Source organism: Quercus lobata, chromosome 7 (genome assembly GCF_001633185.2).
Source record: "Quercus lobata isolate SW786 chromosome 7, ValleyOak3.0 Primary Assembly, whole genome shotgun sequence".
NCBI lineage: Eukaryota > Viridiplantae > Streptophyta > Magnoliopsida > Fagales > Fagaceae > Quercus > Quercus lobata.
Window position 1 is genome coordinate 19044508 of NC_044910.1, and position 25840 is coordinate 19070347.

The following is a 25840-nucleotide window of genomic DNA, read 5'->3' on the forward strand; positions in this document are numbered from 1 at the left end:
CTTTGTTGGACTTGGGAAGGCAGGATATCAACCTCACCTCATCGGACCTGGACTTCAAGTAATATGAGTCACCGAGACTGTGCAGTTCATATAAATGAACCACGTCATGCCATGTAAGGCCGAGGTTCATCTGATTGTTCAGGACCTCTATGCACCCCAGGATCCGGAACATATTCGCGACGCATTGGTGAGGGCCAACCTATGACCACACAAATAATCCCTAGTTATCCTCCCCATAGGGATGGTCATTCCTCTTTCCACAAAGGCTATCACTGGAATGGCGACCTCCCCCGTTTTCCTCTTGATTATGACCTCCTCTAGAGGACAATACTCTAGACCTACTTCCGGCAGAATACGGTATTTGGCCCTGAAGCCCTCCATACCGGCCGGGGAATTTACCAATTTGTCAAGTTTACCCATCCCCCTAATCCTAGGTGACACGAAGACAATTTATTTAAGGAGTAATGCCGGAAAAAGGCAATGGAGAAGGAACGTACACTTACGGGTGAGGAATTTGCAGGAAATCTTCAAGGGGACGACTGCGAGGGCTTGAACGCTTTAAAAGGGAGAGTGCGAGAGTGCTCTGAGTGCTTGTCCAAAAATGAGAAGGGAATGCCTTTTGAAAATCTTATGTATCCAGGAGAAGCCGGACAGACATACTCCCGCCTAGGGAAACGGAAATTATCCTAACCGTTGATCTAGCGTCCAACCGTCGGATCAAAATGTATAAAACCGCTAAAAGCAATATTTAGCGTTGCATGGGTCATCAACCACCCCCGTCATAAATGAGGCACGTGAGAAGCATACTTCCGCGCAAGTGAAGTAGGGACCCACAGTAGATAATCCTATGAATGTCAAAATCCCGCCCTTCCTCCTCGGACAAGAAAGAAGGAGCCGGAATTTTGAGGGGCTATTATAGGGGTGAAATTCCCAAAACTAACAGTGGGCCTGGGGACCCACACGAAGCCTAACCATGACCCAACGGGGAATAGGGGTCCAAATGACTTCTGGCCCAACCCTGTTGAGCCTGGTTCGTTCTAGAAGACGTTCGAGGAGGAATGCCTCCTCGGACACGCAAATATGGGCCCAATAAGCGTCCCCTCCACAGTGAAGAACCCATCCAAGCGAACGTGGGTAGGAGGGTGAGCCTCACGCAGCAGGAAAGAGGAAAACGTAAGACATCAGGGAGAAGCCACAACTACCGCATTAAATGCAAGAAAGCTACCTTTTCAGCCGTATTAATGTAGAGAAGATAGGCGAACAGTGTTACATTGGCCAGTGCAACTCACAGAAGGATAAGGGAGATGTCCGATGGGACAAGCACTCAAGTGAAGGTCCAGATGGCTAACAAGTGTAAGGTTCTTATCAATTCAAGGAGGCTATATAAGAGAAGGAGATCCCCATGAAGAGGGGATCGGGGAATTAAGAAAAAGAGAGAGAGAGAAAGGTGAAAGAACTCTGTAGTCTGTAAACAGAGCAAGAGGTGCACTTATACGTCTCCTCGGACCGATATCCTATTAAATGTAAATAGGAATATTCTCACGTTCAACATGTTGCATGGCGTACATCTAACTGATGTTCACTTCGTCTAGTTCTAGCTCTGTAACCCACTATCTACAAATTCATTGTCTGGGGGACTTTTGGGCCAGAACCACTTACTTGCTGGGCCTGGGCCACAAAAACCGCCCCTACAGTATGTGGCTAAGTGGTGTTAAAAAAAAAAAAAAAAAAAAAAAAAAAAAAAAACTAGAAGTGTTTTAGCAAGATGGAAAAGGGAAAACAAAGGCCTAAATTTTAGGGGCAAAAATGATTAATGTGAAGCAAAAATAAATAGGTAACGAGTTTTTTTTGTTTTTTAAGTGAAGGCGTTTTATTTGGATGAAAAATGAATAAAATGAAGGGTAATTTTTAGAAAAAATAAGATGAACCTGAGTTTATTAAAAAAAAAAAAAAAAAAAAAAACACCTAAAATAGATTAGGCTTGTCCTTGTAATTTTCTCTTTTTTAGATTGTAATTAGGAATCAAAGTGGTGTACTTTTGTTTTAGATTGTATCTAGGACCAAAACCATATAATTTTATAGTTATTATCAAAGGCATGTATCTTTTTCAATTCATCACTAAAACGATGTACTTTTTAATTTGGTTTTCTTATTTGACCTAAGTGAGAGAATAACATCAGTAGGTTCCTTTCCACTATCTCTTGAGAGACAATAATACGATTTAACTCCATTCGTATGAGACATAGCCAAAACCTTCAGGTTTTAGGTTTAGGCTGAGGGCGTGGTTTCTCACACATACACATCAACAAAATAGATTTGTTGAGTGAAAGCACCGTCACATTGTTGAAATAGGTATTCATCTTCTTTCTTCTGCCTCTATTCCTCAAAAATATTGGGATGAAGCTTTTCTCACTGCCACTTACCTGATTAATAGGCTCCCCTCTTTTATCACACATATCAAACCCCTTCTTGAACTTCTTTATAATAAAACTCCATATTACAATTTTCTTGAAATTTTTGGGTGTGCTTGTTAGCCTTACCTTTGTCCTTACGATAATCATAAAATTGATTTTTGGTCTTAATGATGCATTTTTCTTAGCTACGATCTTAATCACAAAGGATACACATGTCTTGATCCTTCAACAAATCATATATAGATAACCCACAATGTTCTGTTTGATGAGACATTTTTTTCATTTTCCAAATCCTTATTCTCCCTTTAGTTGTCGCCTTTTTTGAATGCTAATTGATTTTTAATAAAGTATTGGTAAGCTATCCCTCTAAGCAAAAAATAAATTATAGATTACATAGCCTACTATCACATAATTTGTAGAAACTATAATTAGAAGTTATAAATTATTGTTTGTTTAGCGGATCATATTCCCTTTTAATCCCTTGCTAGAAAATAGCGTAGCAAAATGCCATACTGGTGTTTTTTTTGGGAAAATAACTACAATCATATTTACAAATGTTACAATCTAGAGCATCTCAATAACCAATATTTGTGTGTGTGTGTGTGTGTGTGTGGGGGGGGGGGGGGGTCCACCATTGTTGGGTCATAACCGGGGAATATTACCAAGGTCCTCCCTACTCTAAGGAATAGGAGAAGATCTTGGCTGCTACCAAGAGGTTTGGGCCATTGTAAATCGCCCAAGTGCGAGATAAAGAAAAGGGGGAGGGAGGTGTGATGAAGAAGCTATCCATCACCTCCGCATTAAATGCATTGCACCAACTAGGATAGTCGCATTTATGAAGAAGGTGACGCTTGGATAAGGCCTGGACAGCCCGTAGTACACCCTACACTTCCCCAATGGAGGGATGAGACAAGTGTTTGGGGGAAATTGCTACCCTATAGCTGGAGGGTCAGGATCAAGGGTAGATAGCTATAAAAGGAAAGGAATACCCCATTAATAGGGATCTTGATGAATGATAAAGGAGGCTAAGGAAAAAATTGCTAGGACTTGTGTTGTAAAGCTGTATATCATCTTCCTCGGTCAACCGAGGAAACATCAATACAAGACTAATTTTTCCCATCCAAATCCTTTCATTGATTTTTGTCCGATTCATGTTTCCTAGCATTAGACCATAGGACGAGAAATCCATGCGTTGGTCTGCCTTTGCCCTAAATAAATTAGCTGTAGTGGGCTCATATCCAAAGCCCAATTCTTGTTCATTGGGCTCTCGGGTGCCACATATACGTCCCACACAATTAGAATATGACATTTTTCATACTTTCCGACTTTCATTTATGTGGGTGTAACTGGAATAACTTATATTTAATGGTGTTTTGATAGGATTTTAAAAAAAACTAACTACAAAACCCAAACAATATCATTAGTTAGCAAACGTTTCAAACTAATTTCGTTTATAACAATTCAAGCTCAATGGACTTGATTTAGGAAAAACTGAGGTGGAGAAAACATGGAAATCGAGTTCAACGAACTCGGTTTCCATGTACAGAAATCGAGTTCAATGAACTCGGTTTCCATGTACAGAAACCGAGTTCAATGAACTCGATTTCCATGAAAAACGATCATGGAAAACGATCATGTACCCACAAGAAATTGATTTGCCAACAACAAGCTCTCTGAGCACGATCAGATAAGAAGACGATCTGATAAGGTCCATCTTTTGCAGACGCAGCAAACCCAGTCCATCTTCTGCAAACGCAGCCAAACCATGGCACTAGTTTTTCATCTTCCGATCACCCGAGTCCAATGAAAACAAGTTCAATGAACTCGTTTTCCATACATGGAAATCGAGTTCATTGAACTCGGTTTCTGTACATGGAAACCGAGTTCGTTGAACTCGATTTCCATGTTTTCTCCACCTCAGTTTTTCCTAAATCGAGTCCACTGAGCTCGAATTGTTATAAATGAAATTAGTTTGAAACGTTTGCTAACTAATGATATTGTTTGGGTTTTGTAGTTAGTTTTTTAAAAAATCCGTTTTGATAAGCTATACCACTGGGCGAAAAAGATATTATCCTATCACATTGTTTGTAGAGACTATACTTACAGCTTATAAATCATTGTTTGTTTAGTTAATCGAATTCCCTTTTAATCCCCTACTAGAAAATAGGGTAGCAAAACGCTGTACCAGGTTTCTTTTCATTTTTATTGTTTTGGGAAAAATAGCTACAATCATTTATACAAAGGTTACAATCTAAAGCATCTCATTACTAATATTAGAATTCTTTTCATTTTTATTGTTTTGGGAAAAATAGCTACAATCATTTATACAAAGGTTACAATCTAAAGCATCTCATTACTAATATTAGAATGTCATTTTCTTACTTTCCAACTTTCATTCATGCGGGTGTAACTGGAATAACCAAACTTTAATGTTTCATTATAACAATTGCTAATATTTGTGAAACATATGCAAATTTAAATTTGAAAATTGATATCTTGCAAATCTATGTGCTCAAATCTAATTCTTTATGTAGCCCTTATTCTGGCTTCAATTTTATAATTATTGAATTTGTGCATATTATGTAAATTTATAAAATGTTTTGTGTATTATGAAGATTTGAAAGTTTTATAGGGGTGCTCTTTTTTTTTATTTTTTATATATATATATATATATTAAATATTGACGTGGACAGTGGTTCTTTTTTTCTTTGATGCTGAGGTCTATGCATTCTTAAAATATTGAAAATGTATTTTTCTCCCTTCCCTTACTTACAATTCATGATAAAGCACTACATGACAGATGATACCAAGCTTTGGAATCAAAAAATTGGCTGGAACAAGGGTTTAGTTGAATTTAAGCAAACTTCGTAATGTAATCATGACTAAAAAGAAGAGTATTGATGAACTCTAATACGATTATTTCTTACAAATTTTTTGAAAATGCACCACGCAGGATATCAAGTCATCGACTAGTATATTAAAATGTTGCGAAGTGAATTAACTGTACATTGACATGGCCATGGCCACAACTTTGGAACTACAGGAACGAAGAATGTGTAGACATCCCATCACAACCAATTATCCACTGGTTTTAACTCGTATGTGAAGCAAGGTATAGAAGCTTTCATTAATGCAGACTTTCTAATATTTGTATGGAGCTTGTCACATCCGTAGCTGCCAAACGCTTAAATGATGAAGAGGGTGTTAATCTTCAATCTTGAACAGATAGAAACTAGAGTTTGAACAAGCAATGAGATATATCCAGTGACAATGCTGCCAAGAGGATTCAGGCTCAAAAGACATAATTCAGTCACTAATGAAGCCTATTTTGTGAATAGAACACTTGATTTGAGAAGAGCTAGCCGGTTTTTGGTGAGAATTATTTTCTCTTCTGCTTCTGCTGCTTTTTCTTGGACCCCATGGACAACATCCTCCGGTGCTTTCTCCACAAACTGTAGAGAGCAAGATAGAAATTGTAAGAGACACACCACAATATTTATGACGGGGAAAACACCATGACAACTGAGTTGATGTGATATAAATTGGTTCATTCCCCATATTCCACCTTGCTATAGCATAGCAACATTCTCCATAGTACATATTGAAGATGGGTGATAGCGTCCTAGTGGAAAATGATCAATTCCTAGCTCATTAAAAGCAAAATAAAAAATATTAGCCGTTTAGACTTCTGGGGAATGAAAGGAAAGGGGTCCTCCATTTATAATTTGGAGAATAGGCAGAAAAACATAAATAAATGAATTGGCTATAAGAGATATAACATTCAATCTAGAAAGAATTTGGCTAAGTGGACCCACCAGCTAATAGCTGATGCCAAGAAAATATGCAGAATGCATTAAGTAATTTAAGTGATTTAACTAGGTGGCAGCCACCTTGTTTCCTCCCTTTTTATAGTGAAAGAGATAACCCAGATGGAAGTCCGAGCAGTGCATCCCACTATGCCAATTGTTTCAAACTAGGATTTTTTAGCTTGCTCACAAAAAAAATAAAATAATCAACAATGTTTTAGGTGTATATGGATTAACCTTAAAATAGTTAAACCCAGCCAAAACTCAAAAGTAGCCCAAATTGGAATTAGTCTCCTCCATTATGTATCCTTTCGTAGTACAGTATTAGTTTAGCACCGTGTTTAATTTTCTCAGTGATTGTAGATAACCTGAAGGCTTATCAAGGCCTTCTAGATCCAAGGTAATTCCCAAAAATTATCTACATAACCTAATTCCTATTTCAAACTTCAGCAACATGTTTCAAGTTTTCAGAGTGTATAGCACATACCACCCCATATGGTGTGACCTACACCTTTAAAAGGTCACCAAAACAGAAGAGATTATACAGAATGGTCAGTTAGCCAAAGTAGTGCTCATAATCGTGAGGTGGTTGTCTTACACCCTGGAATGTCTTTGCAGTAAACAGAAGAAACAGACAAGTCCCTTGTGTCTGTCACTTCCCAGGAACAGCTGAACAGTTAACAGTGGTGGGAGATGATGAAGCCATGGAAGATTAATTTTGCATTACTTTGCAAATTCGCCTATTCAAAAATTATTTTATGGAGTCCACATGTGAAGTCCAGTTAAAGTGAAGGTCATGGGATTTTGATGGTCTAGGTATGAGTCTTTTAGGGTTAAAACAGTTTTTCATTTGGGTTTTATTTTATGAGTTATGGTCAATTTTATTTTATTTTTTGATAAATAACGGAATTGTATTAAAAAGAAGCCCAGGTACACCAGGGGTGAACAAGGAAAACAGTACATCAAACACATAAATTTCAAAGATCAATTATTACTAAAAAATTAGAACAAGGGAAAAGATTAAAGGAAGAACTCCACTCTAGCAAGGTATGAAGAAGAAGAGATTTAAGATCTGAAGTAGACCGCTCCTTCCCTTCGAAACATCTTGAGTTCCGCTCTTGCCAAATACACCATAGGACACAATGAGGGACAGCCCTCCATAAATCAATGCTCCGATGCCCACCCAAGGAACCTTGCCAACTTGAAAATAAATCAGAGACACCATGCGGCATAACCCATTGAAGACCAAAAAGAGCCCACACCATAGACCATAAATCATAAGCAATAGGACAATGAAGGAGAAGGTGATTCACCGATTCCCCACTCTTTTTACACATATAGCACCAATCAACAACTGTGACATCTTTATACCATAAATTTTCAGTAGTCAAAATCTTACCTAATGAGGCAGTCCACGAGAAGAAAGCAACCCTAGGAAGGACCTTTGAACGCCATACAGGTTTCCAAGGGAAAGAAATGTCGAGTAGAGGAAAGGGAGAGATAGAACTCACTCACTTTAAAATTCTTATTCCTTGTTGGTTTCCAACAAAATTTGTCCTGACCTTCACCATTAAGGGGCAATAAATTGATAAGATCTAGAAAAGTGTAAAAATGTTTAGTTCCCCAATCTTGGGGAGCTCTAGAAAAAAGAAGATCCCAGTGAAGCCTTTGGTTAGGAAAGTGCATAACATCTGCAATGGAAGACTCCTTATTACAACTAATATTATAGAGTTCCGGAAAGGCCTCTTGGAGAGTACAGCTCCCACACCAGACATGATGCCAAAATTTAATTCTGTCGCCAACACCAACCTTGAATTGAATAGATTTTGAAAAGGCTGGCCGGCCTTGTCTTATGGTTCTCCAAAGACTAACACCATAAGGATTAGAGACTTCCTTTGTACACCAACCTCCCCAATCATTCTCATATTTAGTCTCAATAACACGCCTCCAGAGATGGGTTGTCTCTCTTCCATATCTCCACAACCATTATCCCAACAAAGCTTGATTGAAGGCTCTCAAGATTCTAACACCCAAACCGCCAAATTGCAGGGGAGAACAAACCTGGGCCCATTTTACTAGCTGGAATTTAGAAGACTCATCTATCCCACCCCATAGAAAATTCCTTTGAAGCCTCACAATATGAATAGCAATATCCATAGGGGAAAATCTGTAATTTCCGTAATACCTACGAATTAAGGGTATTTTGGTAAGTTGGTTTGGTCTAGAATTTTCTAGGGCATTCTAGGTTTATTTTCTTTGGGTACAAGTATAGTATTTATTAGGCTTTATTAGTAGTCCTATAATAATTGAAATCCTTTTAATGCTAGTATAAGAGTCTTTATATATATTGTGCTCAATGTATTCAAGGAGGTGGAATGAGTTGATTAATAAAATTGAGTGTTTTGTGCAACATGCACATTGGCCTTTGTTGGTTCTTTCTCCTCTCTTCTTTCTTTCTAAAGTTACTGTTCATGAGAACCGTTCACAAAGCCCCTAAACAGCCCTATTTTCTCTCTCGAATACACAGACAAATTCCTTAATTCGTCCTACATCAGGAGAAGGCAAGCCAAAGAATATCCTAAGAACCCAATGTCACTTGAGAGGTTAATCGGATTCCGTACCATGTGTGGTTAGTTCAATTCTTATGGTTCTTCTCTTCATGGTAAACTGATGGGCAGATACACAGCGCTAGGTCTGATTATGATGTTAAATTATAAGACTTTATTAAATTTGGAAGCTTTTGACTTTTCTCATTTCTTCTCTTCAATAAAGATAGGAATTTGAAATGATGATAAGAAAGAAAAAGCATGATGTGTCTGTATCGTGCATGCAGTAGCATACTGCACTGGTAATTTAATTCTAGTGCCTTTATTAGTTTAGCACTTTGAGCTGATGCATATAAAAGTGAAGGGCATTAACAATAAGTAAAAAAGTTCATACTTTAGGAGAGCTTAGGCGTGCTTTAAGTCTATCATACTCAGTCTGCATCTTTGAAAGGCGCCTAGAAAGACGTTCAACTTCAGCAGAGATGTCAATCATATCAGCAAGAGGGAGATACGCCTCTAGTCCTTCACCAGCTACTAAGTGGACTGATTGTTCTGCATCCCCTGAGGTATTACATTCCATCCATTGGGAAAAATGGTTTAGCACTTTGTCTTAGAAAAAGGGCCAAAAAACTTATAAAGTACTTATCCAGCTCTTGGCCAAGGGGAAAACAATATTTGGAAGATAACATGCCTGGAGGAGAATTTGTAAAATGGACATTTTGTGCATCTAGCCGGGAGAGAAGTGCTAAAACCTCCTTTTCTTCCTGCATAACACAAATACATACGTAAATGAACATCTGTGGAAGACTAATGAAAAGTCACACTACCAAGTGCCTTGTGATCCAAGTAACCTCTAATGACTACCAGGTTATCAAACAGGGTCAATTGGATGGCTCACATGGCTAACTGACAGAAGCATAATACCAGGATTTCTATTTCAACAAGAGACCAGCATACACCAGATCCAAGACAACAATACGGAGATGGATCAAATTCAAAAAGTATGAAAATCAGAAAGAACATGGTAAAAAGATTTGTCAGGCTACAAAGAGAAAGTAAATCCAAATCCCCCAATGTCCAAAGATTGATTACCAGGTTATCAACCTAACTCAATCACGGATATCTCGAGAACATTAGGATGACTGGAGGTTTATATATGACAAATCAAATAGCAACTTCTTCATGCAGTAAATTGTTTCCTTTCCTCATTCACAAAAAGCACACAAGGATCAGACAAGCATTTGTAACTAAAAACCATATCTGAATGTTCTGCTCTTGGACTCCAAGATCCCACAAAAATCATATATAGTCATCATACACATGCACAAGGGTTCCATGGAATTTGGGAGAGATGGTTGGTGCCTCACCCCCCATTTTTGGAGAGGCTCATTCCAAAAACTTGAACCCACCACATTGCTTGAAGGAACACTTTCCATTGCCTCAAGGTTTGACCTCTTTTATGATAAATAAAATAGCTGTAGGAATTACAATTTCACATTTAGAGTGTCTAGGAATTTTAAAACTAAACAAGAATGAATTTTAACACTATCATCTAATTATAAAAAATATCATAAAAAAGATTGCTTGATCTTATAGATTGGCCATTCAATTCTAATAGAATTTCTACTATTTTGCTCATGCCCAATTGTCCACAAGACGCACAAAGGAGCTGCATTCCAAGCTTTAGAATCTTTATGGATCTAAGAATCTGGAAAGCACGGCTATGGCTAAATGGTTGCCGTAACCGTGTTGGACGTGAACGCAACACGGCGTGCAGCTGGGACACGGCTGCACGCGTCCCAGACTTTTTTTTTTTTGGCTTGTGACAAATTAAATAAAAAAAAGACTTAATTTACAATACAAGCCTGAAACGGTGCGTTTGCGGGGCAGAACTTCAAAACAAAAGTCCAAAACCTAAAATGCTAAACCTAAATCTCAAATCTCTCTCCCAATCCCTCTCCTTCTCTCACTTCACTCTTGGTCTCTGTCCTACAGCAAAAGCAGCAAAGTCTATTGACGAATGCAGTGAAGTACATCGGTGAAAGCAAAGGCCAATGGTCGAAGGTACGTTTTCTGTTGCTTTCTCTTTCTCTCTTTCTATTGCTCGATCAATCTCTCTCTTTGGCTCACTCTCACTTTCGCTCAATCTCCCTCTATTTTCCTTGCTTGAGTTCATGAGTTGCTTTCCTAGGTTATTTCCTTGCTTGAAGGTTGAATTGTTGAGTTGATTACTTAATTGAAAAAAATTATGTTGATCGCTTATTTAGTTATTATAAAATTTTCAAAATATTTGTAGGTACTTAATTTTTAATGGAGGCTACTAGCTCATTATGTTCGAATGAAGCTCATCTTTGGATATATGTTACTAAATTGGAAAAAGCTAGTGGTTCTGGAACAAGTAGAAACACATCTTTTAAGTGCAACTATTGTGGTATGCTGTTCACAGGATCCTATTCTAGGGTTAAGGCTCATTTATTTAAATTATTGGTCATGGTATTAGAGTGTGTTCAAAAGTGACACTAGAGCATAAATTTAATGCAAAAATTGCAAGACGAGGTTAAGAAAATTAGGATAGAGAATGATAAAAAAACTTCAAATTCCCTTACCCCCCCCCCCCCCTTCCATGGGCCTCTTACCTCATATTGGGAATGAGAAGGTGACTCAGGACAACCAAGACAAAATTGAAACAACAATAAAATAAAGAGATATGTCCTAAGAGTCAGCACCTAGGGTAGACCTGGAGTTAGCACCAGACCAAAAGAGACCAAACGGCCATTTTTTCATTCATTAGAATATCAACTATCTCCTCAAGAAGTACAATAGGTTGCATATAAAAGATTGCTAAATCCTAATTCTAATTGGCTAGGAAACCCTAATTGCCTTATTACGAAAATAACCTTGCTTCCAAATTAAAATACTAATAGCCCAATAAACTAATAGGAACTAAAACATTAAAATACAATTGACTTGCAAACATAAATAATATTAAATAATAATTTTCTTGCATCTCCCGCATCATTCCCCTCTGATTGGAGAAAACTCAACCTTGAGTTTTAAAGCATGGAAGGATTAGGACGCTGACAAATAACACTTGCTTCAAGTCTGAAATCACCTTAGGGAGCATAGGGAAAAGAAAAACCTTGAATTCCACCACATCAAACTCATTTGGAATAACAAAATCAATGTGTGGAATCAGTATAATCTCTTCTTGAACCTTATGAACCATAGGAAGCACTGTGGTTTCAACCTTTTCGACTTCACCAAGATGTAGATCTTCAAGGATTGTGGAGGGTGGATTAGAAGCACGTTCAACAACTTCAACTTTCACATCATGTGCACCCTCAAGCTTGCTGGGTAGTTTTTGAGTGGGTGCCATTATCTTTTCTAGTTGGGCATTAATCCTAGTGATTATTTGCTCCCCCAATGTCCACGAAATAGGTGAAACATTTTGATTTGCCTTCCTTACCATAGCAAAAAGTGAACTGAGAAGTTCCAAGGAAATGTCTTCACTTTCATCTATGACCAGATTCATAATTGTTTCTATGGCTGAAAGTACAGCAGGTGGATGGTTGGACCTAATTATTTTCAAGAAACTTTGAAACATCTCAACAACCAATGCATCACACTCAAGATCTAGCATCACCAAGCATAACTTGACCTTTGCAATGGTATCAAGAATTGAAACCACCTTCTTACAAGAGCGAGTAGACACATGAGACATATTATCAAATGCTGCCAAAATCAATTGAAATATTTCTTTCATTTGCTCATCCTTATATGGGGCATTTGGTGCTGTTATCCTTGTAATCTCAATAATACAAGATAAAATTGAAACCTTCACATCCATTTCAGCATGTCGCAAAAGTTTATTAGTGATTAGTGCCTTCACTGAGGGTAAAAGAGCATCTCTCATTGATTTGGATGGTTCTTGCTCCACATATGCTAACAAATTTTCAACTTTATCAAGAAGAGTGAGGAGATCATCAATGGAGGAAGGAGGGTTAAGGAGTGTATTCCCAGTCGTCTTAATCTCCTTCTCAAATTCTCTATCAAAGGCAGTCATTTTCAGCTCAGACTTGGAGTCACAAAACACCGATATGGAAAATTTCTGAGAAGTAGAAGAACACTAGATGTGCACAGGTTGCTGTGATTATCATGGAATAGGCTTCTAGAACTACTCTCAAATAGTTGCTGGGACTGGGCTGGTTGACAGGTTGGGATTTCGTGGGCTGGGTCTTGTACTTTTAAAAAAAAAAGAAAGCTGATGTTGTAAAAGGTGGGTTGGGGGCTTGTTAAAAAAAATGGGTTGAGTCTTTTTTTTAAAAGGCTGGTAACTGGTTTGGTTAAAAGCTGTCCGGTTGGCAAGTTGGGTTCGTATTCTTTTATGGGATGAAACAAGTGTGTATTGAGAGTGAAATAGGACGCTAGTGCTGCTAGGAAGAAAGAACTCAGATGGGACTATCAGTTTACCTCTGATATGGGGTTGGTGGACTAGTTATTTGTTGCGACATCGGCGGTCTTGTGATGGCTGTTGGTGGCGGCTCTGGGACAACAAGGTGAGATCAACATTAACGAATTCTTGTGGTACTGATGCAAGAAAATTATTATTTATATTTGCAAGTCAATTGCATTTTTATGTTTTAGGTCCTATTAGTATTTTAATTTGGAAGCAAGGTTATTTTCGTAATAAGGCAATTAGGGTTTCCTAGCCAATTAAAATTAGGGTTTAGTTATCCTTTATAAGCAACCTATTGTACTCCTTGAGAAGATAGTTGATATTTTGATGAATGAAAAAATGGCCGTTTGGTCTTTCTTTGGTTTGGTGCTGACTCGAAGTCTATCCTAGGTGTTGAATCCTAGTGGTTTCCCCGCTTGGTGCTGACTCCAAGCAAGGCCTAGGTGCTAAATCTTAGGTCATATCTCTTTATTTATTGTTGTTTCAGTTTTGTTCTGATTGTTCTGCGTCAGAAGGGAGCAGTAGTAGTTTTCGGATGCAATGTAGGATGGTAAGAAGAAGAAGGTGAATGTTAATCTCCTTTGGAGAAAGTATTCCAGAATGCTGCTAAAGTTGAATTGGACAATTGCTAGGATGTTCTATACCAGTGGGCTTCCATTTCACTTTGCAAGGAACCCAAATTATCGTAATCCCTATGCATATGCAGCTACCCATAACATACCAAGTTATGTTCCTCTTGGGTACAATGCATTAAGAACAACACTTTTGCAAAAAGAAAGAGCTAATGGTGAAAGGCTTTTGAAACCAATTAGGGACACTTGGATTGCGAATGGTGTAAGTTTAGTTTTTGATGGGTGGATAGACCCACAGAGTAGGCCTCTTATTAATTTTATGGCTACATCAGATGGGGGTCCAATTTTTATAAAGGCAATTGATGGGTAAAGTGAGTACAAAGACAAGCATTATATTGTTGGGTTATTGAAGGATGTTATAAATGAGATTGAACATGAAAAAGTTGTCTAAGTCATCACTGATAATGCTAATATGATGAAAGCTGCTGGATCTCTTATTGAAGGTGAGTTCACCTAGATATTTTGGACACCATGTGTTGTCCACACTCTTAATCTAGCTTTGAAGAATATTTGTGTAGCAAAAAACACTGAAATAAATGAAGTTATAAATAAGGAATTAGTTGGATTACACGTATTGCTAATGATGCATTCTTCATACTTGTTTTTATCATGAACCATTCAATGAGGTTGGCAATGTTTAATGAGTTTTGTCCTTTAAAACTACTTTCTGCTGTTGAGACTAGATTTGCTTTGGATATTGTTGTGCTTGAAAGGTTGAAGTTGATAAAAAGATGCCTTCAAACCATGGTTATTAGTGACCAATGGTCTATCTTATAAGGAGGATGATGTTGGAAAAACTCAAAAAGTAAAAGAATTGATTTTAAGTGATCCTTGGTGTGATGTAGGGCATTTCAAGTTGTTGCATTCTAATCCTCTTGTAAATAGTTAGTTAATTAGTTAGTTAGACGATTGCTTAAGCATTAGCTGTTAGGATTTGGACACTTGTTAAGCATCTAGAAGGCTCCAATGCCAAACAACTAGTATAAGTACCACATTGTAGTTACTTTGTGATTAGTTTTGAATGCAATTACATAGATTAGCCTAGTACTATTTTCAAGAGATGGATTTTTCTTAAGAAGGTTTGTCACACCTTGTTCACTGTTCTAAGCAACTCTCATTTCCCTTAATCAATTCTAAGCCTAAACAGCAGCCCCCTTAGAATCCCTGCATTAAATTGGTGTCAGAGCCAATTGGTAGTGAACGATGGTGTTTGAGAAGGAAAGGAAGGACAAAGGGATGAAAGTAGTGGTTCCAAAGGCAGCCTTGGAGACTCATGCAGCCAATGATCCAGAAGTTTTGGAGCAGCACTTTGCCTTAGAATAAGAAGTGGAAGCGTTGAGGAGACAAATCCATGCCTTGACTGAGTAGGTTAAAAGGGACGAAATACAGCAGCCAAACAACCGTGATATCGTGGAAGTGAGGCATCAAATGAAGAAAGCTATGAGGATCCTTTTGCCCAAAGCCCAAGGATATGACATGGAAGGAAAATTCCTGTTCTGCAACCAGGGGATCATGAGCAAAAGTGGGAATCCAACTTCAAGATTGAGTTATCTGAGTTCTATGGTTGCTTTAATCATGAAGATTTTGTGGACTGGATTAACCAAGTGAAAACAATCTTTGATTTCCATGAGGTACCATACTACAAGAAGGTGAAATTGGTAGCAAATAAACTCAAGGGCAGGGCATTTGTTTGGTGGAGGCAATTGCAGGTCCAAAGAGTGAGAATGAGAAAAGGAAAGGTGCAAGAATGGTTCAAAATGAAGAGACAATTACAAAAGCAATTCCTGCCTTTCCAAAATTTGCATAGGAAGCCTCAAGAAACCAAGTACCAGCAAGTGCAAGTCCTTGGCAGCAATCTTGGCCAACCAAGAATGATTATTGGCAGACCAAGAAGGACAAGGAAAATGCAGCAAAGTGTTTTATTGTTAATGCGGTACCTGGTCTACCAAAGGCAGCTATTGCATGCAAGCATGGCACAAGGAATGGAATTTCAAGTGTTACAATTGTGGAGGACAAGTCTATGAAGCCCCTAACAAGTGCAAGTCAGCCATGCAGTTGGAAGGAAAATCCTTGATGGTGGAAGGGATTGCGTATTGCCGAATGAAAGCAATAAAGTGAAGGAATACATTCAAGAACTAGTGTATGATCCATTTGTGGAAGAAGAAGTAGATGCTAATATAGAGGAAGAAGGAGGTGAAGTTAGAGTTTCAAGAGGGTTCTTATCAATCAATAGCTTTCAAGATTGTGTTCTTTATTATAAGAAGACCATGAATGTTTGTCATCTCTTACTTGCAAGTGGAAGGCCATGTCAACATGATAGGAAAACTACCCATGGTAGAAGGTGTAGCGCACACATTATGTACAAGATGGTACATCCCTACTATTTGCAACCAAAGAAGAGGAAAGTAAACCCCAAGCCAATGGTCAAGATGAAGGTTGGTTCAGTTGTGTGGGACTTCGCTGTGCAGAAGCAGCAGCCTTTTGTGTGCTGCAAACAGTAGAAAACTCATTACACAACGCAACTGCATCATCCTAGAAGGCTAAAAATTCATACAAATCTTGTGGCAACCAAGAGCACTTGAGGTCAAGTGCTTCTAGATGCAGGGCATTTCAAGTTGTTGCATCCTAATCCTCTTGTAAATAGTTAGTTAGATGATTGCTTAAGCATTAGCCATTAGGATTTAGACATTGTCAAGCATCTAGAAGGCTCCAATACCAAACAACTAGTATAAGTACCACATTGTAGTTACTTTGTGATTAGTTTTGAATGCAATTACATAGATTAGCCTAGTGCTATTTTCAAGATATGGATTTCTCTTAAGAAGGTTTTGTCATACCTTGTTCACTGTTCTAAGCAACTCTCATTTCCCTTAATCAATTCTAAGCCTAACAGCAGCCCCCTTAGAATCCCTACATTATGGTGGGATGTTGTTGATTATATCATTGAATTCACAACACCTATTTACTATTTATGATATGCTTTGAGCAGCTGACACAAATAAACCTTGTTTTCATCTTGTGTATGAAATGTGAGATTCAATGATAGAAAATGTGTTGGCATGAAGGCTTGCAAGAACATTAGTATTGCTCATTTTGTTAATGTGGCGTATGATATACTCATTGATCGATATTGTACACCACTACATTGCCTAGCTTGTTCCTTAATTCCTAAGTAAGTATCTTCATTTTTTTAATTTCCTTAATTCCCTCTTCTAGTAAAAGGATTGCTTCATCTTCCATTTTTGTTTTATTTTTTTTTAATTTTTTTTTTAACTTCATCTTCCATTTTTGTTTTTTTGTTTTTAACTGGGTATTATTCTGTTGAATCACTTTCAGAGAATCCAAAGAATCTCCCTCCACATTAAGATCATGAAATTTTTTTAAAAAGGAGCAAGTGTTTGGAGCGATACTTTGAAGATGAGTATGAATTAACAGTGGTGAAAGTTGAGTTAGGTACATTTTTAGTGGGGAGGTTTCCTTCACCAGATGCCTTGAAGGATAGGTAGCTCTTAGATCCCTTGGTTTGGTGGTAATACCATGGGTCTTCATTTCCAAGGCTTCAAACCCTTGCCTTTAAACTTCTTGGACAACCTTGTTCATCCTCATGTGCTGAGAGGAAGTGGAGCATATACAAATTCATTCATTCTTTAACAAGGAAAAAAAAAGGCTCTTGCACATGCTGAGGATTTGGTATTTGTGTAGTCTAATCTTTGAATTTTGTCAACTCACCATGAGGAGTATGCCCTTGTAGCAACAAAGTAGTGAAATATTGCAAGAGATACTTAGAATGAGAATGACATACATGGAGGGGTTGGAATTCTTGAGATTGCTACCCTTACACTTGATGAGCTACAATTGGAGGCCAATCTTATTGGGAATGCTACTAGTAGTGTTGCTATTAGTGAAAGTGAAGTTTGTAGTGAAGCTATTCATGTTGAAGATAATGAAGTGTGATTGTCTTGAACACTTATCTTTTATTTATTTTTAGTTTCAAACTTTTAATCTTGTATTCTAATTTTAGAATATCATGTAATGGTTATTCACTTTATTATCTACTATTGCTCTTAAGTTGATATATGTTTACCATTATATGAAAAAAAAAAATGCTTAGCAATATATAGAAAATAAAAATAAAAATATATTTAATAATTAATTAATATAAATATTCCCACCACACCCGTATCCTACTTTTTCAAAAATTGCCGCATCACCATACTGTATCTGCACCCATAGCTGTGCAAGTGCTTACTAGCTAAGAACTTCCTTTCCAAGAGCTTAGCATTTGAACCATCATCCTCAACAAAACTCCAAATAGCATCCGCAGGAAACACCAAATATATATAGCCATCAAACAATGGAGTAACTTCCGTTGATTCCCCACTTTTCTTGCACATTCGACACTAATCAACAATAAACATATTACATTCCCAAAGACCACCCACTGTCAAAATTGAGTCTAAATCTGTCCATGAGAAGAAAGCAACATTTCTAGGCACCTTAGCACCCAAGACACTTCTCCAAGGAAAGCTGACCCCTATGGCACCCCTCAAAGCTTCATAATAAGAGTGAACTGTGAACTTCAAACTTTATGGCCTTTACTGGTTTCTACACTATATGATCTTCTCCTCATCTACGAGGGAAATTAGAATAAAACATATCCAAGAAATTATCCAGACTCCAACTCTCAATCCCAATTCCTTCCCCATAGAGCCAAAACTTATGTGCATGTGTGAGTGTGTCTGTGTATATATATATAAGGTCCAATCTCTTCCCAACAATCATCTATGATAAAAAAATATTATGCAGATCTAGGACCGCAACATTTTATTATGCAAGACCATGGCTAGACAAATGGACAACACTTACAGATATATATTGGATGACTTCTTCACTTGCAACAATGGATGCAGATATACGCTTCCCTGGCTCAACAGAATATTCAGCACGAGCATTCCGGATTGCTCTAGTCTAAACACCATAATGAACAAAAATTGAATGAAAGCACTTCACATTTTAAAAAAGCAGGTTGCTTGTTACGTTTTGAGGGAGAAACAAGAATGGATATACTCACTAAAGCTTGAAAATTTTCGAACTTTTTAATGGAGTTGGCATGTCTTGGAAGTGATGTCTGTGGCCAATGAGAGACCATAAGAGCTTCTTTCCTTTGAGGGAGTGCCTGTTTATAGAAGAGATTAAAAAATTCCACAAAACTATCATCATATATTTGTTGCTATATAGTTTTAGTTCATTTCTTCTTCTTCATACTTTTCATCTACGTTACCTATTTGTTTCTTTTTTCTTATTCATTTCTAGAATTCTTTAAAGACCATCTTGATAATACAATTGGTACTACATAGCACTATTTTCCTTGGTACGCTTTCTAATAACTCTACCTTTTGAGCTTCTGCTTCTTCATGTCAACCCCCCCCTCCCCCACCTTGGGTTTTTTTTTTTTTTTTTTTTTTCCTCCCCTCTTGGGTCTCCATATGGACTCTAGTCACTAATCACAATATTTGGGCCTGTCATACGCACTAGAATTATTAATTTGGATATTTGGGTTTACCAAAAAACCCGAGAAAAAGACAAAAAAAAGGCGCAAAAGTTGCAGTTTGGATATTTGAAAAGTCAAAATAACTGGGCTGTATTATTTTTTTTTCCTTATTTTTCTCCAAACCCAAATGAAAATTTTCAATCCTGTTTTCAGCAGTCCCTGCATCCTAAATTGTAGGCACCACACGGGCCAGACACATCTACACATACCCATTCCAATGCTGAAATCATACCCAACACCATACCTGAGTTCAAACAAACCTCAACAGATATCTATCCAAACATAACATTTAAACATTAAAGAGCAACTAAAACACTTATAGCCTGCAAAGTTAAATTCAACACAAGTGTTGAAATATTAGAGAAAACATTTACCTGCCATAATTCCTCAGTTACGAAAGGCATGAATGGATGCAGCAATTTTAGTATGTTCTCAAAGATATACAACAGGACTGCCTGTGCTACTGATGAATCTGAATGACCCCTGGAGTTATAAAGGCGAGCTTTACTTGCCTCAATATACCTGAAAAAATGCAGAAGTGAACTGTGGCTAAAAAGAAAGTTAAAAAAGCCAGTCATGCAATACAACACACAACAGGCTTTTATCAGAAATTTTATGATCACTTCACGATACTAGGCTTATACCAACCTACAAAAACATAATGGTCCCTTAGCAACCATCATCCTGACCACCAAAAATGTTTTTTTATTTCTTGTCATAAAATTTAGTTTAAAAACTGAGACGAAAATACTATTTTGGTCCTACATTTTGGGGTCAGTCAATTTGATCCCTACATTTTGGTAGCAATAAATTTGGCCCCTACCATTAACTCACCAACGGAAAATGTCCATGTGGCAAACGGATTACACAATTGGCACATCTTATATTAAAAGATTAAATAAGATGTGTCTAAATTGGCCACATCAGTGCTTAGGTGCGAAAAAAATACACATCAGAAAAATAAAATAAAAGGCTGAATTTAAGAAATTAAATTAATTAAATAAAATTTCAAGCTTTTAATGCACTTCCTTCGGAACCAAAGTGCAACCCAGATACACACTACCAATTCAAAGAATCAGAAGACCTTACACAGTTACACACAAAACAAATCTTCACTTCTCACTCCCACGCTTCCCACCTCCGCCACCTTTATATTGTTTTGATTGAAGTGAATGAGTTTCATTGCTGAAACTAGGCTTTCATTTCCGGATCAGTAATGTAAACAGAAGAAAAATGATATTTATTGATTTTCTTGGGAAACAAACTTGTTTTTAATTTTGAATTTTACCAAAAATGTATGAAATTTTTTTTAATTAAGTATTGTTTTTTGGGTGGATTTGTGTGAATCAGGGATTCAAGTCTGGTTCGTGTAAAATTGTCACTACAAGAAGAACAGTATTAGCACTGAAGTCAGATCCTCTCAAGCCTCAATTGGATCAGATCTGAAAGCAGGAAGAGGATTGTCAATCTCTGGCTCTGACATATGCGAACTACATGCGCGAAAGCTCAAGCTTGAAAACACGAAGCTCATTAGGAACATCACAGATCTGTAAAGGAACTACAGCAATCTTCTGGCAAAACCATTGTATCACACTTTATCCGGATCTGACGCGCTATCCACTGATGAATCAGATCTGGTTTGGATTTGTGCTTTTTTAGGAGGGTTTGGAATTTTTTTTTTGTGTGCAAGGTCTTTTGATTCTTTGAATTGGATGGAAAATTGTGTATCTTCCCTCTCAAATTGTCTATCTAGGGTGGTGTTTGGATGCCAAGAAAGTGCAAGAAAAGCTTGGAATTTTATTTAATTAAAATTATTCCTTAAATTCAACCTTTTAATTTTTATTTTATTTTATGTGTCTGATGTGATTTTTTTTTTTTTTTTTTTTCCATGTAAGCACTTATAAGCCCAATAAAATTTACATACATCAGCATCGTAATTATTTTTTAAAATTAAATGTCCAATTGTGAAATTTGTTTGCCATGTAGGCATTTTGGACCAAATTGACTGCAGGTTGAAAAATAATAGTGACTAAATTGACTACTACCAAAATGTAGGGTCCAAATTGATGCTTCCAATGTGGGCTAGTCTCAACTATTTGGTGGTCGTTGTCTTTTCAACCTTTGTCGCGATCTGTTAGACACTTCTCTGATATTTTTCTGGGTTTGTTGAGTACTGGATCTGTGGCCTTGGGCAATAAGGGTGGGGATGAGACCGTGGCGTTTAGGTGGAGTCTTTTTGCCCCGAGATGGCTTTGATTGGATGTGCGAGGGGGGCAAGACTGTGTAAGGTGGTGGATGTTGTATGGCTAGGGCCAAGTCCCGTTTGTGAGTTAGATCGGCCTTGCATCATGGTGATACCTTCTTAGGATGACTGGTTTTGTTGGGAGAGTGTTCTGGTGGAGGGAGAGGTTGATTTTCTAGAGTTGCGTTCTCGTGTGGGTGACTACCCTTTTGATTGTAATCCTTTAATGATGATTGTCCCTACTGTCATGGGCTTGGATTTGTCAATGGAACTGGATAACGTCAATGAGGTATTGTGTTTTGATGATCAGGCTGGTGAAATACAGAATTCGTCCATTCAGTAAATTGGTTGGTCTTCCTTTAAATTGATATGAGAAGATGTGTATTGCTTTGTTACAAAGGTTGAACAAGAAATGGAGGCTGCCAATTTGTCGAATAGGGAAGCCACTGGAGGTAACAAAACAGCCAAATCTAAGAACGAGATAAGGAGTTGGCTGTGTAGACCTTAGGCTAAGGGATTTTTGTGCTTAGATGAAGCTAAAAATGATCTTGTTGAATGTTATAGGTTTGAATGACCCTTGGAAACGCATCATAGTAAGAAATTTGTGTTACAAATCCATGGGTAGAATTCACCCTTGAAAACCGGCTTGCAAAAGGAGGGTGCCCAAGAGCTTATAAACACATGGTTAAGTTTACACTTAATCTATGTGGGACACTAGGATCATAACATACCACTATGCTCTACAGCCGACATCCACGACGGCTTACTCTAGCGACACTGACCCGTTGGTAGCCCTTTCTCTTTTTGGTGGCTCCACTCAACTATCAGTAATTTTAATCCAGCCTCTAGGTCGCCCTTTCCAAGATCTGACCACAAAGTCGCAACTCATTTGATCCCATACTCAATGAGCTACACCCGATTAGTCGGGGTGATGGTTGGCTATGATACCAAATGTTACAAACCCATGGGTAGAACTCACCCTTGAAAACTGGCTTGCAAAGGGAAGGTGTCTAAGAGCTTATAAATACATGGTTAAGTTTATACTTAACTAATGTGAGACACTAGGATCATAACAGTTTGTTACAAGGGTGGAGGAGTGATGTTGTTTGTTTACAATAAACTAAAATTGCTAGCATGGATAGACAAATGGTTTGTAGTTTGTGGAGTTGCCCTTATTTAGATTGGTTGCTATGGGTGTTGATCAGATAGAGGGTGGAGTCCTCATTATGTGGGATAGAACGGTTTTGGAAAAATTGGAGGACATGGTGGGAACTTTTTCTGTGTCAGTTCGGTGGCAAGGGGTGGAGGATGGTTTTCTGTGGGCTTGCTTAGGGGTATACGGCCCAAATGACGATAATGAGAAGGTCACATGTGGGATGAGTTTGTTGGTATTCAACAATATTGAAGTGTACCGTGGTGCTACATTGGGGACTTCAACATTGTATGTTTTCTAAGTGAATGGATGGGAGGTTCAAGACTGACTTGGGCTATGGAAAAATTTTCAGAGTTTATTGAGGATCTCAATTTGATTGATTTGCCTTTGGAAGGAGGGAGGTATGCTTGGTCTAGTGGCACAGACCAGCCTTCGACGTTTAGTATAGATAGAGTTTTGGTTTCTCATGATTGGGAGGAACACTTTACACTATCCGGATGTGATTCAGCAAACTTTACCTCATCCTAATTCTGGCCATTATCCAATCCTTTTGGAGGCAGGATAATGGCAAGGGAAAAAAAGCCTTTTCCGGTTTGAAAACATGTGGTTAAAGTTGGATGGGTTCATGGATAGAATTCAATCTAGGTGGAATCGACATTCCTTTTTTGGTACGCCTAGTTTTGTGCTTGCCAAAAAGTTGAAGGCTTTGAAAGAAGAAAAAATTATTGGATAATTTGAAGAAATTAGATGCTACGGAAGGAGAGCTTGGACTCACAAATGTGGAGAAGTGTGAAAGGGTTGAAACGCGGTCCCTGGTTGAACACTTTCTTACCTTGGAAGAAATATCGTGGAGATAGAAATCGAGGATGTTATGTATCAAGGAAGGAGATAATAATATTAAGTTTTATCACAAGATGGAAAACTCATAGAAGGTATAATCATTTGGGTATTTTAGAGTGGATGGGGTGATATATGAGGAGGAATCTGAGGTGGCTGCCTAGGTAGTATAGTTTTTGTTATGAATATAAAGTTAGGGGCAAAATAGTAATATCGTTGTACTCATTCTTTTATATATATATTTTATGTATTAGGGTTAAGTTAACAAACCCAACACACGTTTCCCTCACAACAGTTTAAAAAAAAATTTATATCAAGAGACAGAGGAGTAGAGACCTTTTGAGGACAGTTTGGAGTTTGATCAAATTTTGGGGGGGGGGGGGGGGGGGTGGCTCGAAAGGAAGTTTGAGATAGAAATATCATAGATAATCGAGGATGTTATCTATCAAGGAAGGAGATAATAATAATACTAAGTTTTTTCACAAGATGGCAAACTTATAGAAGGTATAATAATTTGGGTATTTTAGAGTGGATGGGGTGATATATGAGGAGGAATCTGAGGTGGCTGCCTAGGTAGTATAGCTTTTGTTATGAGTATAAGTTAGGGGCAAAATAGTAATATCATTGTACTCATTCTTTTATATATAAATAATATTTTATGCGTTAGGGTTAAGTTAACAAACCCAACACACATTTCCCTAAACAATTTAAAAAAAATTTATATGAAGAGACAAAGGAGTAGAGACCTTTTGAGGACAGTTTGGAGTTTGATCATTTTTTTTTTTGTGGTGGGGGGGGGGGGGGGGGGGGGTGTGTGGGGGGGAGGGAGGAGATGGCTTGAAAGGAAGTTTGAGAAGGAGGAGATCCTTCATGTTGTTAGAGATATGGAAGTTTGGATGGCTTCTCTATGGCTCTTTTCCACCATCATTGGATAGTTGTGGAGAAATAGGTATTAACTGTTTTCAAGGAATTCTATCAATATAGTAAGTTTGAAAAATCTCTAAATGCTACTTTCATTGTCCTTATTCCTAAAAAGAATGATACTTCAAATATTAGAGATTTTTGGCGTATTAGTTTGGTGGGGAGTGTGTATAAAATATTGGCTCAGGTTTTGGAAAATCGTCTGGGAGGGGTACTAGTTCAGCAAATTTCTTAGTCCTAAAATGGCTTTGTGGGTGGAAGACAAATACTTGACTCAGTTCTTATTGTGAATGAATATGCGGATAGCCGAGTGAAGAGAAAGATTCCAAGGGTTTATTTGTAAGCTAGATATTGGGAAAGCTTTTGATCATATGAATTGGGAGGCACTCCAAAATTTGCTGAAGAGAATGGGTTTAGGGGAGAAGCGGTGTAAATAGATTCGTACTTGTATTTTCACAATTCAATTCTCTACTTTGGTAGATGGATCTCCAACTGATTTTTTTGGAAGTTCAAGGGGATTGAGACAAGGGAATCCGCTATCTCCTATGTTTTTTTAAAATCATGATGGAGAATTTTAGTAGGATGTTGAAGAGAGTGGAGGGGGCAAGTTTAATTCGAGGTTTCAAGGCCGAGGATAGGCAGGGTGATGGGGTATATGTTTCACATCTCTTGTTCGCAGATGATAAGATTATTTTTTGTGATGAAGATGTGGAATAGATTCTTCATATACAAATGTTGCTACTCTATTTTCAAATTGTGACAGGCTAGAAGGTAAATGTGCATATGAGTGAAATGGTTCCAATAGGGGAGGTTGATAATGTGCATGCTTTGGTAGATATCTTGGGTTCTAGGGTTGGGTCTTTGCCTATGTCTTACATTGGCAAGCCTTTGGGGGCTCCTAATAAGTCCCTTTCTATTTGGAATCCTATTTTGGAGAAAACTGTGAGGAAATTAACAGGGTGGAAGAAGCTTTATTTGTCAAAAGATGGTAGATTGACGTTGCTCAAGAGTATGTTATCGAGTCATCCTACCTATTATTTGTCACTCTTCACCATCCCTACTTATGTGGCTAATAAGATCGAGAAGATGCAAAGAGTGTGCGTCTATGGCCACTAGGCCTTGGGGATAAGGAAACTCACAACCTTTATTAAAGCCTTATTAGGGACTCTGGCAAGATTGGGTAGGGGTGTTCATGGTTGTGGTTTATGGAGAGCCATCTGAATGGGTTGGGAGACATTCAACCAACATACTTGGTTTGAGATTGGAGTGGGAAATAGAGTAA

At 37.8% G+C, this 25840-nt stretch overlaps 1 protein-coding gene across 7 annotated transcripts in view; it reads right to left on the reverse strand.

The window, feature by feature from the left end:
* Positions 1 to 5262: 5262 nt before the first annotated feature.
* Positions 5263 to 25840, reverse strand: part of LOC115952900 (valine--tRNA ligase, chloroplastic/mitochondrial 2) — a 68740-nt gene continuing 48162 nt past the window's right edge. For 4 of the 7 annotated variants that reach the window (XM_031070237.1, XM_031070241.1, XM_031070243.1 and 1 more), the window contains 6 exons: positions 19780 to 19927; positions 18926 to 19030; positions 18721 to 18822; positions 9458 to 9530; positions 9161 to 9327; positions 5263 to 5866 (listed from right to left, as the gene is read on the reverse strand). In XM_031070237.1, coding sequence (XP_030926097.1) covers positions 5738 to 5866; positions 9161 to 9327; positions 9458 to 9530; positions 18721 to 18822; positions 18926 to 19030; positions 19780 to 19927 — 724 coding nt within the window. In that variant the 3' untranslated portion in view covers positions 5263 to 5737. Of the gene's footprint in view, positions 5867 to 9160; positions 9328 to 9457; positions 9531 to 18031; positions 18255 to 18720; positions 18823 to 18925; positions 19031 to 19779; positions 19928 to 25840 lie in introns of those variants that run through there. The other 3 variants (XM_031070242.1, XM_031070239.1, XM_031070238.1) reach the window with 3 other exon arrangements.